At 49.3% G+C, this 15,530-nt stretch overlaps 1 protein-coding gene across 1 annotated transcript in view; it reads right to left on the reverse strand.

Moving 5' to 3' along the window:
• Positions 1-15,530, reverse strand: part of LOC134560473 (vascular endothelial growth factor receptor kdr-like) — a 127,742-nt gene that overhangs the window by 32,631 nt on the left and 79,581 nt on the right. Inside the window, exons 12-17 of the mRNA XM_063416490.1 lie at positions 13,493-13,601; positions 7,221-7,514; positions 5,164-5,310; positions 3,010-3,135; positions 2,815-2,921; positions 1,550-1,685 (exon numbers count right to left, since the gene is read on the reverse strand). Coding sequence (XP_063272560.1) covers positions 1,550-1,685; positions 2,815-2,921; positions 3,010-3,135; positions 5,164-5,310; positions 7,221-7,514; positions 13,493-13,601 — 919 coding nt within the window. The remainder of the gene's footprint in view (positions 1-1,549; positions 1,686-2,814; positions 2,922-3,009; positions 3,136-5,163; positions 5,311-7,220; positions 7,515-13,492; positions 13,602-15,530) is intronic.

A 15,530-nucleotide genomic window follows, 5' to 3' on the forward strand; every position in this document is an offset into this window, starting at 1 on the left:
AGTCACAATCCTTTAACCCTTGGGTTACTGACATTGATTTGATGGAAAAGCTGCACTAGAGGGAATTTAGGACGATAACTTTTCTTTATTTTTCCCTTTCATTTGGATTTTCCTGCCTGTATTTCTTGGAGTGTTCTGAGGGCTCTGACCCAGGGTCTGGCTTTTTGGTTCTATCAGTTTCTGTGTCCCATCATCATCTCAGATTTTGTGATTTTTTCTGTCCTCCTTCCATGTTTTCCAGCTGCAGCACCAAGAGCACACACAAATGCAGATATTTTCCCTGCACTCCACAGTGCACACAGATGTTACAGTTTCGCTGTACAAACACAGCCAGGTTTTTTGCATTTTCTCACTCCATCAGCCACTGAACTGAGCTGTTCAGTGAAATGTGGCACATTTTTCCATGAGAGCATTTTACAGCACAAAGCTGAGTTCTGATGGCTGATAAGGAAGTGATTATTTGATGAATTGATAGCTTTGTTCAAAGGAAAATTCACTTTCATTTTTCCTCTACGGGAATGAAATCACTTTTGGCAGGGACAGTACCTGGAGGCACCTTTCCTCCCTGTCAAGGGTTTGGCTTCCCTTGTCCAAGGAGAACTGGTGGCAGTGATTTCAACAGAGACTTTCCAAACCCCTCATTTCACCCTCCATTCCAGCTGATCCTGAGCTCCATGATCCCAAATCCAAGGGTAGCAGTACCCTGGTGTCCTGGGTTATGTAACCAAAAAAAAAGTGTATTCTATTTCATCTGTAGAAAGCAGTTGGGGATGGTTTCTCTTTCCTTTCTCTCTTGTAACTCCAGGGGGAGGAGGGCGGATGCCTTCTGATCACAGCCCAGCTGTTAAACCAGGTGGGGCAGGGTTTGTGATCTCTGTCACCACTGCCCACCCTCGGGGATATCTTCTGTTCATGGGCCATTGAGGCTCACAGTGACTGACACATTCCATCATCCATTGGGAGATGGAACACCCAGGGGGAGGAGCCAACCATTCCTACCCAGATAAAAATGGGGACATAGGGACCCCAGACATTCCTCTTTGCCACTGGATTCCCAGAGGAAGACTGGACCCATCTCACCAGCACTGAACCTGTCTGCAGGATCATCTCTGCTCCGACAGAACCACATCTGTCACTGCAGGAGGATTTATTTGGACTGCTTCAACACCCTGACAACAGGATGTCAGGTCGTATATTCCTGACTCCATCAGGGTTTTCTGGGACTTCTGTTTGTTTGCTTTTTTTTTTAATTTATTTATTTTTTTATTCTTGCATTTGCATTTTTAATATTCCTAGTAAAGAGCTGTTATTCCTATTCCCATATTTTTTGCCTGAAAGCTCCTAATTGCAAAATTGTAATAATTTGGAGGAGGGGGTTTTACATTCTCCATTGCAAGGGAAATTCCAGTTTTCCCTGACAGATACCAGTCTTTCCAAACCAAGACACCTGGCACTGTGACAGGCTCTTTGTGGGTTACCCAACAGCTGCCCTGCATTGGGGAAGCATTTGGGATCATCCTTGCCCTGGCTGTGACCCCAAACCACTCACCCAGGCGCAGCCTGTCCCTGGGGAACTCCCACTTGCTGCTGTCGTAGGGCAGGCGGTCACACTGCTCGTCCAGGGGCATCTCCTCCGGGTCCATGATAATTGACAGGTATCCTGTTTTGATATCTGTGGCATCGGGCTAAGAACAGGGTGGGGAGAAATTATTCAGGGGATTTACGCTGCGATTCCAAAGGGAGGGAGCTGTCTGGCAGCCGGGGGAGTTCCTGCCTTCCAGGCAAATTTATTCTGAGCCAGGAATGCATCACTGCAGCTTCCTCCTTCCTTCCTACAGCTGAGACACAAATGTTTGTGTGTGGCTGCCACCCGTGGCTCTTGGGAAGAGGCACTGATTGATGCTGGAAACACAAAAATCCACCTAGATCAGCCAAAGGAAATCACTGATTTTCCACGGGGACTGCAGGAGCTGCACTTCCTGCTGCATATTTTGGCATTGTCACCGTGTTTTGTTCTGAAGTGTTGATTCTCCACTTAATGGCTGCAACTTATTGTGATTTAAAATTGGTGGGAAGCTGCTGGAAATTGCTATTTCTGATGCTGCTAAAGTGAGAAATTGTGGTTGGGTGGGTTCTGTGAGCAGACTTGCACAGGTATGAAGTGCAAGAGGAAATTCAGTGTCGTCCACAGCTCTGTTAAGCTGAGGTCAAGGATGAAAATGTGAACTTAATCCCTGTGTTTGCAAGAGGAGGGGAAATTTTACTCAAATTCTCCTTTTTGGGGAATTTACTCAAATTCTCCTCATTGGAAATCAGCATTGCAGTTTGGTGAAAGCAGAGCAGAGAGCTGAGCTTGCCTTGCTGTTTGCTGTTTTTTTCAGGAAAATAGATCTAAATTCCTTGAAACTTTACTGCAAGTTTACTTTTTGAGTCACAAAAAGGAGGTGAAAAAAGGGCAAGGATATCAAATCAGCTGTGTGGTTTGGACTCATTTCTAGAGCAGACAGCCTGGGATCTTTCTTTAATATCTTTTAGAGTGAAGTGCTGAAATCAAATCCTCCTTTTAGAAGATTTAGGGTATTTTTTTGTTATTCTCACAAGCCAGTTTGACTCGTAAAGAGGGAGGTGCCTGATTTTATGGTTCCACAGGAGTGGCTGGAAACATCACAAGTGCAAGGGTTCTCTGGAGAAGTCAATTCAAACCATGGACTAAACTTTACAGGGACATTTCCCCAGTTTTTCTGCCATCTGCCCCCTGAACTCTGTGACACTGGGGCAGAGCTCAGCCTCTGTGCAGGACTGGGGCTCTCTCACCTTTCTCAGTTTGCGAATGAAGAGGGTCAGCAGGAGCCAGAAGAGAGTGGCAGCCAGCCCTGTGCACACCAGGATGATCACCTCAATGTTGGATTTCTCCTCAGAGCCTGCAGGTGAATGTACAACAGGTGGGAAATGTGTCCAGAACCCTGGGTGAGCCCACTGGAGCTGTGCATTCCCTCAGCCCGGGCTCACCTTGGATTTTGATGAAGGCTGATGTGCTGTCCTGGCCCAAGTCGTTGGAGGCCCGGCACTCGTAGAGCCCCTCGTCGTCCTTCTTCACTCTCTCGATCACCAGGGTGTTGTTTTCCATGGAAATTCCTGGTTTAAAGCATTTTGGTTAATGCTGGCACAATAACCTGCCTGCCAAAAATACTTTTAGGAGACAGAGCTGAAGGTCAGCTCCCACCCGTGCAGGCTCTGGTGTTGGGACACATTTAAATCCTGTGCTCCTCCTGCTCTGGCAACTTCTCCCTGGCTTTTTTTCCTCTTCAACACCTGGATAAACTATTTGGTATCATTTAAACAAACAGCAAATGTGGCTGTTGATTTAGAATGGGTAGAGGCTGGAAATTAATCCAGGAGTTAGCAAAGGGAGGCATTAATAGATTCCTGTATTCCTAGATTCCTACCAAACTCCCCAAAGCCTCTTCCAGGAAGGGATTGGAGTCTGATAGCAGGAAGATACACTAGGAAAAATGGGAACTCAGTGGAATTACTGAAGGCTGTGGGAAGGGATGGGGCTTCTAACACTGGGAACTCAAGTTAGGCACTTCTTGGAAAAATAATGGTGTGAAGCAATCCTGGATTCCCAGGCAGCCAGGTGGAGTGGGAATAGAGAGGTTGCCAAGATATGACCCATGAGAGACTTTCCTACATTTCATTTTCCCATTTTCATTTTTCCTGATTTGAGGTACTGTGCTGAGAGTTCTTCTGTTTCACTGAGGGGATGATTAGGGTAGAAATAGGGAAACAGGTCAGGCTTGGAATCCAAAAGAGAAGGACATTTTGAATTTCTGGGTGTTCTGCCTGTGAATCCCGTTGTTGTTAACAAGAGTACTGCACACAGCTTGCCATGCACTGTGCTGAAATATTTACCCTGAGGTGTTTTTTCCAAATATTTTATTTATGTTTCCATTGGTTGTATGAGTTACATGCTTGTCCCTCTAGAATTATTTATAAAATTTCAGGAGCTATAAAGAGTTTCTCTCAGAACATTCTGATCTGAATTATGGATGATCCTAGATTTCCTACCTAGTCCAAGTTGCAAAATTAAAGCCACAGGATCAGCTACTGACATGGGATTCTCCCTGATTTATGGGAGGACTCGGGACATGCCCAGTTCTGCACTGGGGCAACCTCATCTCCAGAATATAAAAAAGACTTTAGGCCATTGGAGAGCACCCAAAGGAGGCCATGAGGATGGGGAAGGGTTTGGAGAGGCCTTTTGAGGAGCAGCTGAGGGCATTTGGTTTGTTCAGCTGGAGGAGACTGAAGGGAGACCTCAGTGAGGTCTTTGACATCCTCCCGAGAGAGAGCAGGGGGCAGCTCCAATCTCTGCTCCCTGTGAGCAGGGACAGCACCCAGGGAAGGGCTGGAGTGGCCCAGGGCAGGGTTGGGTTGGATTTCAGGAAGGTTCTTCCCCCAGAGGGTGCTGGCACTGCCCAAGCTCCCCAGGGATGAGCACAGCCCCAAGGCTGCCACAGCTCCAGGGGCCTTTGAACAGCACTCCAGGGGTGCCCAAGGTGGGATTTTTGGGGGGTCTGGGCAGGGCCAGGAGCTGGATCAATGATCCCTGTGAGCCCCCTCCAACTCAGCACAGCCCGGGATTCTATGGCACAGAGCTGGGAATGTGCCTGGGCTCAGCTGAGGGAGCTGCAGGCTCAGCTGAGCTCCCTGCCCATGGTGGGGCTGTGTCCCACGGAGCTGAGAGCACATTCCCATCACTGTGCTGTGGGAAATAAAGGACATTTCATATGCCATGGGATGCCCTGAACCCCTCTGCCAGGTGACTTTGATGCAGTTTACCATGCCCAGGACAGCTGAGAGCTCAGGCCTGTGTTGCCAGACCCACCTGACACAGGTGCACCCGTGGCTCAGGTTTGTGCCACACTCTGCCCTCACACAAGCAGCACTCCCTGGTTTTTGCTAATGTGTGCTGGGCTGGCTCTGCACTCAGGAGCTGCCTCTGACCTCAGAGCCCAAGCTGGAGCTCCCTGCAGCACTCTGGCATCCTTGGATTTGTGTGTGTGTGCCCCGAGGCATGGGCACAGCCTGGGTCCTGTGTCATGGTCACCCTGCCAGCCCATTATCCCTCATTCCAGACGATTCTGGGGAGCAGGGCCTCACCTGATGCTGCTGAGATGGGGTAGCCGTTCTTCCTCCAGGTGACCTGAGGCTCTGGTGTCCCACTGACCTTGCACTCCAGCAGGATCTTCCCGCTGATGTTGACCTCCAGGTCCGTGAGGTTCTGGATCACCAACGGCGCCGCCTTCGCTGCAGCCACAGAGGAAAAGAGCCCCAGTCAGGTCTGGGGAGGCCCTTCCCTCCCCTCCCCTCCCCTCCCCTCCCCTCCCCTCCCTGCACGGCCTCTCTGGGCTGGATGTGGCTAAGGTTTGGTTGATCAGTTGATCAAAAATCCCCCCCAAAGGTTCTGGGGGGAGCAGGTGAGTTTACTTGGTTTATTTTCACACTTTGCTTTTGCTGCAGCTCCAATTCCTCATCCTCTGAAGAAAACAAAGGACAGGAGTGGGTGGTGCACAGGCAGAGTGAAGACAAAAAGGAGAAAGAAGGGGGGAAAGAGGAAACAGTTCTAAAGGTTTTTTATCTTCTATCAGGAGTGCAGTTTTCTCCTTACTACAACCACGGTAATGCCCACTTTATGTTCATTTATAAAAGGTGCAGGACAGCAATGAATAAAATCACAAGCACAGCATAAAATACACCCCAAACGTGCAGTGAGGACAGAAGGGGCATTAGAACATATAAAGTGTTTGACTAGGGGGAGGAAAGCGGGTTTGGAGGGGCATTTCCATGCGTGTTCTCCACAAGGATTGCCTGACATGTGCCAGACAGAAAACAGACCCCAGTCATCCTCACGAGAACGTGATCCTGATTCCAGTTCTCTGTGGATGTGTTCCCAGTCTAGCTGTGTTTTTCCCGTAGCCACGCTGTGTAGGAGTGTGTGTAGGTGGAAATCTGACTGACTGAATAAAAATATCTGCCAGGGGAGAGGAAAGGGAAGAGCCTGAATACAGAGAGCAGAGCAAGGCCAGTGCCTCAGAGCAGGTGATGCTCACAGGTGGCCCTGGTGCTGTGGGGACCAGCCAAAGCCAAACCATTATCCCTGCCCAAGAGCTGAGTGAGACTCCTTCCCTTCCTCTCCACCTCAGGAAAAGGGAGATGTTTGTTTGTGTCTGGAAGCAAACCACCTCCCAGTCTGGAAATAAATCCCCTCCCAGTCTGGAATCAGAGCTGTGGTGGGGATCTGTGTGTGTGGAGGGCAGGCACGGGGAGGCTGCCCAGGGAATGTTCACTCCAGGGCTGGAGCCAGCCCTGGGCTGAGCCTGAGTGCCAGGAGCTCACGGCAGCACTGACCCTGCAGTGCCTCAGGAGCCAGCCTGAAAACCCCTGTCTAACTCAGCTGCTGCAGCCTCTGGCTCCTGCTCCCTGACCTGCTGCTGCGTGCCTCGGGTCTGCTCCAGTTCTGTGCTTTGGGTTTTCTTCACCACTGCAAGGTGGTTAATAAATCTGTCCATTCCCCATGACAGCAGCCCTTTTTCTTCTGAGGAGGTCACTCAGAGAGATCATCTCTTCTAAGAAATGATCACTCACATCCTTCACCCTGAAGCAGAAAAAACTTCACTGATTTTCAGTGACTTTCTACTGGCAGAAATGTCCTGCCCTTTGTGTTCCCACAGCCAACAGAACCAGGCTGGAGGATCTTAGTGAAATAAGAGTTGGGGGCTTGGGTGTAAGCAGGAGAATAATTGTTATGACAAAGTGCATCCTTCTTACCCAGAATAAATGGCACATGTCACTTGATTTTGCACTTGCCCAGGGACATTTGGGATCTGCTGGGTCCAAATCTATTCACATATCTCATCCTGGCAGCTGAGAGTGGGTACCAGAGTCACACAGACCTGGGGGGAGCATCCCAAGCTACAGCTGTGCTGCCAGTAAATGGTGGGTGATGCTTTTTGTCCTCAGCCAACTCTAAATCTGCACCCAGCATGCAGCTGGGAAGACAAAATGCTGCTGGAATCACCTTTATGTGACTTCAAACATTTGATCCAAACCCAGCAGAGGCTGGGTGAGTGTTCCCCATGTCAGGCTGTCAATGCACACAGAGTAAATCACAAAACCAAAGCAGAGCAGGACGAGGTTTGTGTGTCCCTGGCACGTACCTCTGACCAGGAGCTGGCTGTGCTGCTCCAGCGTGTCCGTGCTGTTGTGCTGGTTCTGGGCTCGGCACTTGTAGAGGCCGCTCTGCTCCTCGGTGACGTTGGGAAGGAGCAGGGTCAAGGAGATGGAATATTTCCCCGTTTTCCTGAGCACAGAGGGCCCGGGAGCCGGCTCTGAGGAGGGGTAGTACCAGGCCAGGTGGGTGTAGATGTACCTGGAGGCCCGGCAGGTGAGCTGGACGTCGTTCCCCACGATGGCGGTGACCTGGGGGGACGTCTGCAACCCGGAGGGCACATCTAGGAGGAAGGGAAAAGGTGTTTGGAACTGAATCCCAGCTGAGAAGATCTCTGGCTGCCTGGCTGCTACTTGGGGCTCAAATTTCCAGCAGTAATGGAGCAAGCCAGGTTTAATGAGGCACATGGAAATGTGGAAACAGGCACTGGAGCTGGGAATTAGGGAAATGAGGGTTCCTCTCACTGCCCAGTGCTAACCTGTGCTAGTCCAGCCCTCAGCATTCTAAATCATCCCATCTCCAAGTAATGAGTTGAAAGCTTATAAATAGAGGGAGTTAATGGACTGAGAGAGTTTAATCAGGAGCTGTTTCTATCCAAGTAGATAAATGTGTTTGTGAGCTCTTCCCTCTCCACAATCAGGGCTGGAAAGTATTAATTGCAGAGGAATAAAGAAACCTATTCCCATCCCTCAGGAGCAACACCTTCTTCCCCACTGAACAGTCTCCTCAACTCTCTCATATTCCAACTGTGCCAATATTTATTTTCATCACATGTGAATGCTGGATATTTACTTCATCACTGATGGATTAACTGATCTAATGATGTCTAAGTCCTTGAGGCCCTTGTATTTAGCAGAGAAACACTCTGAGTCATGACTCCAACCTAGCCCTGAAAGAGTGAGTTGTTTCTTGCTATATTTTTAGTAACTTTTCACTCCAGAAAAAGAAAAATAATTCAGTTTTCCTGAAGTGGCGAACTGAATCTGTTTGAAATCAAGAAACACTGAATGGAAGGCCAGAGCCTACCCTGCACTAGCTGCCAGAGACCTGCAAATAAATTGGGGGTGGAAGATGCTTTACTGCCTTTGGGTTGTGTTAATTTTAGGGATCTATCCAGCTGAATGAAAGCTCATGGATGACCACAGTGACCTGGAGTTACTCTGCTGTCTGTTGGGTTATGAGGAACCTCTTACCAATGTCACCAGGGACAGGCTCCCTCTGGACCTTGTGAACAGAACAGGTCTGCCCTAAACCTGAGAGATGATGCAGGGCCAAGCTGCTGGTGAGATGCTTCCTCAGGCCAGGATGAGCTGGGTGGGACTTGGAGAGGGCCAGGAGTTAAAGCAGAACAAGTGTGCACTGCCCTTGCCATCTGCAAATTCCACCTGGAATTTGGCCACTGCAAAAAGTTCTGCAGAAGCTGCAGCTGAGCAGAAACAGTGAGGCTGCTGAAATAACCCACCTGCCTTATAATAAACCACATATTCCATAAAATACAGAGCCCTGGAGGAGCTTTCAGATATGGTTAAAAGTCTCTCTTCTTCCTGAGTCATCTGCAGTAGAACCCATGAGCTTTTGCTTCATGGTTTTTAAAGGCTGGCACCAGAAATACCTCACATAAGATCCAAAAAGAGAAGAGATCCCCTCAGGCCACAGCTGTGGAAATTGTTATTTTCCTCTCCTTTCCCCGTGCTGGAATTGCAGTTTGCTCTCTGCAGGGCGTTGTAAGGCTCAGCTGCTCTCTCTTGGTGCCAGCTGTGTGCTCAGGCTGCCTTGTGTGACACAACCACTGCCCACTGATGTCCTGTGCTTCCAGCATTTCCAAATCCTGCTTATCAGCACGGGGGGAACGTCTGAGGCCACCAAAACCTCTCTACATGGAAAACTGCGAGCCAGGGAAAACACTGGGCTGTGGCACGAGCTGCATTTCACATCTGAATCCTTCCAACCAAAACATGGAGCAAGTGCTGCATCCCTTGGGATAAGACTGCCTTGGGCACGGCACAGCTTGGGCTGCAGCATCTTGGTGCAAATTCCCAATGAATGGGATGTGTCCATTCCCAAGCCCTGAGTTTTGAAGGATGCTCCATAGTTTTGCTGTGTTGCTGGACTTGAAAGCTGCCAGGGTTCTTTTTTCTACCAACTTAACATTCTGGGAGCAGAGGCCTGGGTTGTTTTTCTTATCATTCCTTCTCCTGACATTTTTTATTTAGCATTTTGAATATTTTTAGCCAGAACCTGTACTATTCTCTCCCGTCTTGTTTGCCTTTCAAGCAGCTCTTTCAGCTCCAATAGAATATTCATTGATTTTCATTGCAGTGGAAGGGAAAAGAGAGGAAAAAAGGAGTTGCTCTGCTCTCTCTTTTCATGCTCCCCTCTCTGTTTTCTCCTCCCACCTGGATTATCAGGGGAGTGAGTGCAGCTTGGAGAGCACATTTCAAGTCAGTTCATCTCTCAGACAGCTTTGCTTACATAATCCTGAACCTGAGCACTGATTAACTTCCTTTCTCTGAACAGATACTGTGTTTTAGATGGCTCCTAATAAGTTGGCTAAAAGAATGCACCACGGGGCCTTTTCCCTTTTATCAGAATCACCAAACATTTGTCTTTGGTGTTGTGTTACAACGTAGTAGCTGCGAATTTCCCTCTCCACCGTGAGGGATCCCGTGGCAAAAGAGGGAAAGGAGCCTTTGGGGGGAGGTAAAAAGGCAGCATAAATCAGAGGCAAGGCTGGCTCCATTTGTATTTACAAGGAATTAATTGTTTTTAATTTCCTGTGCTTTGCACAATAATCTGCGTAATTCAAAACTTCTGCTCTTACCCAAATTCCAGCCCTGGGCCTGGCAGGGGAGGGGGGAAAGGGATGGAGGGAAGGGGGAGCCCCTCTATCTGCAGCAGTGGTGCTTGTCAGGAGTCCTGTCAGCACCTTGGCAATGAGCAGTTTGGAGTGGCACAAAATCCTAGAACAGCCCAGCTCATCCATTGTTCTGCTATCTGAGAGCAGATTTTATCTCCTGCTGGAAATACAATATTTTCTTTCGGGTAGAAATCTTTAACTCCATTTTTCTCAGTTGTTTTGGCAATCAGATAAACCCTTGGAAATAAAAGGGCTTTGGTTATTATTTGTTGTTCTTATCATAATTCATTTATATTCCCAGAGCATTCCGAGTTTTCAGCTGGGTGGGATCCCACTCTGCTGAAGGCAGTGCAGTCAGACAAAGGCTGGAATTTGATTTACTCTGGACCCGCAGCTCTGTAGAGCTGCCCTTTCCAAGGTGCAGAGCAGAGATTAGAAGATAAAGGACACTTGTCCATGGCAGAGAATCCCTGCAGGACACACCAGGGCAGCTTTTCACTGCACTGGGGAGTTTGCAGCCTGCTTGGAGTGTCCTGTGGAGCTGGAGGTGGACAGTGACCCTTGTGAGCATCTGATGGCTCACCCAAGGCTTCAGTGGGGACTCTGGAGTCAGAGCAGTGGTGGGAAAGGCAGGCAGGGCCAGATCCTGATTGGATTGACACAAACCAAAAATCCCAGAGTCAGAGTTGGGCCAGGGCAGGATGGATAAACCCCTTTAGGAGAGACTCCAGAGGGCTGCAGAGGGACAGTGACAGTCAGGGCTTCTGCAGGAGGGGCTGCCACTGCATGATGAGATTCCTCATCACTCTGGACCCCTTATAAGGTTTGGATTCTGAGTGATCTCCAAACCCTTGTGACCCTTCATGAAATGAACTCTGCTGGCACAGAAATGATTTTAAAATAGAGCCCAGTGCTATTTCTGGTGTCCGTGGGAGTTTTTGTGGGGGTTCTGCAGTGGAAGAACAAAATGGTTGCTGACAATTATTCCACAGGGATAAATTAATTTTTCTGAAATGAAGGTGGCAGTGGTGAAAACATCAGACTGAAGTGATCCCCAGAGAGCAGCCTGGACAACACCTGAGGAAGTGTCCCTGGAACACTCTGCCATGTCCTGGGGAAACATCTCAGGAAATGGATGTTTTCCAGGTTGTCCCAGGAAAACATCACTGGGCAGCCCTGCCCCAGTGGAACAGGGATTTGGGGGAGTCCAGCCCCTGTGACATCTTCAGATTTCTTACCAGGGAGGAGTGAGTCAAGCCCAATTCAGCCAGATCTGAAAGCGGCTCAGGGAGCAGCAGTTTGTAGGTAGGAGATAACAGGAGAGCAGGTCTTTAAAATCAGCAAATGGCTGAATTAATTGTGGGGTGCCACTCTTGCAGCTGCTCTGCAGAGAGCTGGGAAATGCTTTTCCCCTGCCCCACAGTCCCACGTGTGGCTCTTGTGCTCTCAAGCTCCACCCCAGCCTTCAGTTCAGCCCTCAGGATCAACCTGCACAGTATGAACCACCTCAAAATCATTTTTGTGACCAGCTTAGAGCCTTGTGCTGCTGGGCTTCCTCTGCCTGGAACCTCACAGGCTGTCCCTGCATGTGCCTCAACACTGAGACAGGACAAAACTCCTGGGGAGAGTAACCTGGAGCCTGCTCCAGCTGTTCCAGGTGTGCAGAACTCTCCCCACAGCCTGGCCTCCCTGCAGGAAGCCCACAGCAGGTCCCTGCTGCTGTTTCACTGCTGCAGCACGACCCAGCTTAGCACCAGGACAGCCACATTTAGAAAGTTTTCATTCCTTTCTAATCCATAAACACCACTATTTTTAAATACAGCACTTCCCAAAGCCAGTCATGCTCACTCAGCATCTGCCTCTTCCCCAGAGTGGTGCAGACTCCCAGTTTTCCCTTCACAGGCTGGAATAAATCTGCCTTGCCAAGCCCTGTTCCCCTCCTGGTCTGCTTGGGTGGAAACATTCCCACCACAACCACTGTCAGTAATTTCGCCCAGTGATTCATTTCCTTCGTAATTCAAACTGCATGATTAAAACAATTCTGTCTCAAAACATCACTAGATGGATCTTAAAATAAAAAAATTTGAAATATTAGCTCACCGTGGGTGGAAAAAATCCCCCTCCATAACTTTCTTATTAAAATAAACCAGAGTTGTGCAAGGTGCATGGGATGAGCTAACCCCTTGGGTCTGATCTTGTGATCGTGGCTTATTTCTTTGGGTTTAGTCACCAAGTGTGGCAGTTCTGTGAAGAGCTTGGATAACCCACCCAGAGAGCAGAATTCCCAGCAGGACACTCAACATTTGGAAGGGGTGAGGTGTAAAATTAATAGCTGGTCTTCAGCCCGCCTTGGACATCTTGGGGACCTCTTATATCCAAGCTGTATCTCCCAAAAATGCACCTTGAAGGGCATTTCCCTGAGTAAATAAAAGTTAGAGCTTTGGTAAGTATCTATTGGAGGCTGAAAGCCTCTCCTGTCTCCTGTCACCTCTAATGGAGGTGAACGCTTTCTGCTCTTCCTGCTTCGTTACTGTTGGATGGCATTTCCTGCTGGCATTTGTGTGTAACGCCAAAGGAACAGTGTTTGGTGAGCCCTTTTTTGGCTAGAAGGGTTTGAAAGGTGCTGGATTCCTTTGGAGCCAAACAACTCAGGAGGGAAGAGAAGAGTGCAGATCCCTGCCACGAGCCAGCTCTGCCCTCCCAGCTTGCTCATGGGCAAGGCAACAAGCAGTGAGAATCAGACATTTACTTTCTAGGACACCTCTGCACTCTCCATTCTAAAAATCGATATTTTGATGCAGATCCTGCCAGCCAAGCTCCACTCATCCAGAAAGTGAGCACAGAAATGTTTCACTTTGTTCTGGGCAAGCACTTGAACAAGGCTGGGCCTGGACTCTCCTCTCTTTTTAAACTGCCATCTCTCCTGGAAGCTCGATCTTGATCTCACTCCTAAAGAATTCCTGTGCTGAAAGGTTAAGCAGATATTTGTTTGGGTTTGTGTTCTTTGGAGAGCCTCCTCCCTGCACCAGGGGCACTGCAGAGGCTGGCGGCCCAGGCAGGGCTCCAGTGCCATCAGCTCTGGCCTTGGTGCTCCTGCTCATTCCCTGGGAGAACAGCCTTGCTCCTGGCTCAGGGAGAGTCTCCAGGCCTCTGGAACACCACAGAGGCCTCAGCTTTGCCAGAGGTTTCCCAAGGACAGCGCTCCAATGTCCCCAGTGTTGCTTTAAGGCACAGAGAGAGGGCTTGGGGCTGCAGCTGGAAAGGGCCGAGGGCCACGGGGGCTGAGGCTGGACCTGCCTTGGGTGGGGTGAGGAGGGACACACAGGGCTGGCCAAGAACCTGAAACTCCCAGGGGAATGAGAGCAGCAGCAGCACTTGGCTCTGGTGAGGTTCCAGCTGCTTACCTGACACGTAGAACTCCACACTGCGCTCCTCCTCGCCCACCTTGTTGGAGGCCACGCAGTAGTAGATGCCCGAGGCACTGCTGTTCTCCGTGGTCAGGGTGCTCACGATCTGCCCACCAAGAGAAAACAGAGAATGGCTCTGAGGGTGGGGCCCTCCATCCAACCACACCCAACTGCAAAACACCACCCACAGCGTGAAGAAGGTGAAAAAGAAGGACTCAGCCTCTGCCCTAAAACCTCCATCTTGCTTTATATATATTACTATAATTTAAAGCCTTTAAGTTTCCCACCACGTGATATCACACACTTCTATTCAAACTCCACATCCATAATCCCAATTCTATCATTCCATTTTGGAAACCTTTTCCAAGGCCTCAGGTCAAATGCAGTGTTTGCTTGGGGGTCAGTGCCTGGAAGTCTGCCTGACCTTGGGGGTCAGCACAGAAATTCTGAAATTCTGAAATTCTCAGTGCCCAGGGCTCCAGCAGGGCAGCCTTGCAGAGTGAGTGCTAGGGTAGAAAAGCTGTTCAGAAAGTTGTCTCTAATTAATAATGGGTGAAAGTCCCAGACAAGTCTGCTACTTGGTTTTTTGCTTCTCCTTATCTCAGCCCAGCTAATTCTTTTCCCTCTGCATTCCTAAAGCTTACCCTTCTTTTTTTTCCCTGTCTTACCCATGAAAAAACAGGGTCCTTTTTTGAGAAACTGCCAAGGTCTTTGTGTGACAAAAAGCTGAAGTGAAGGGCCTGGAGGATCCATCCAAACACAGTCCCACATCCATCTATTCCCTTTCCTGCTTTTCAGCTGTGGGTTATGTGGGGAATATTCACATTTGCATGGGAAGCAGGTAATTCCTAGGCATGTGGTACAAAGAGTATTGCAGGATTTTGCTTTTCCCCTCAGAGGAGGGAGGGAATGACGTGGCCCCTTTGGGCTGGGAGCCCCTGGATTCCAAACCCCTTCCTTGGAGCTGTTCAGGACTCGTTCAGTGAGGCAGGAAGCTCTGGAGAAGCTGCCAGTGCTGTAACAGTAAGGAAATGCAGACAGGGAGGCTTGTGGAGAAGAGAGGAGCAATGTCCTGAGCTTCACCACGTCAGAAAAGGAGATGGTTCTGTTCCTCCTGGGACTGAACTCAAACATGTCCTGAAGAATTTGTGTTCCTTACACTTCCCAAGGCTCCCGAGGTGAGGCCCAGCCGTGTGGCACTGCCCTGTCCCTGCCAGGGCGCTGCAGCCCCTCAGGCTCACACAGGAACATCCACAGCCCTTTAATTATTCCTTGTTTTCCTTTGGAGTGTGAGCAGGAAAAGAGGGCCTGAGCCACCAAGGCAGAGCTGTTCTTGCAGGATTCCTCTGCTTCCCCTGCAGCCATTCACCTGAGGAGCTCTGAGCCCTCACATTTGGAATAAATATCGCTTTCTTTGCCATCCTCTCTAAGGCCTTTGAGAATCAAAACTTATAACACCCTCTGGCCCTTTGTCCTTATCTCCAGAGAGCTCTTTGAAGTGCACAGAAGCATCTCTGGACTTTCTTTTTAATATCCTAAACCAAACTCGCACAAGACATTCCTTTACCCCTCCTAAAGCTGCCCCATGAGTGTGTCTAGAGCTGTGTGGGATGCATTTTCTGAGTTATTGAAGATTTGCTGAGATCTGGCACTTCAAATCCCGCAGGGAAATGAGTTCCAAAGGTTTTGATCCCGTGTGCATTTGACATTCCAATGGTGAGCATTTGCAGCAGAAGAAGGGCTGAGTGGAAAAGTCTTCACTTTTCATGGGCACCAAACACAAGAATGGGGAGCCCCCAATTTAGGGGTGAAAAAGGAGAGCAGCAAGTCCAGTTCCCTCTGGTGTCCACCACAGAAAGAGTCCTGGGTGATTGATGATGTGAAAACAGCTCTGCCTTGGCTATGGAACCAGCCTGGCTATAAAAGCAGCCTGCTCCTCTTCGTGATGCTGCTCCTGGGCTGGGGATGAGCACATGTCCAGAGCCCTGAGCAGCACTTTGGAATTCCTGCTGAATCAGGACCAACATCCTTCTGC

This window comes from Prinia subflava, chromosome 20 (genome assembly GCF_021018805.1).
Source record: "Prinia subflava isolate CZ2003 ecotype Zambia chromosome 20, Cam_Psub_1.2, whole genome shotgun sequence".
Classification (NCBI taxonomy): domain Eukaryota; kingdom Metazoa; phylum Chordata; class Aves; order Passeriformes; family Cisticolidae; genus Prinia; species Prinia subflava.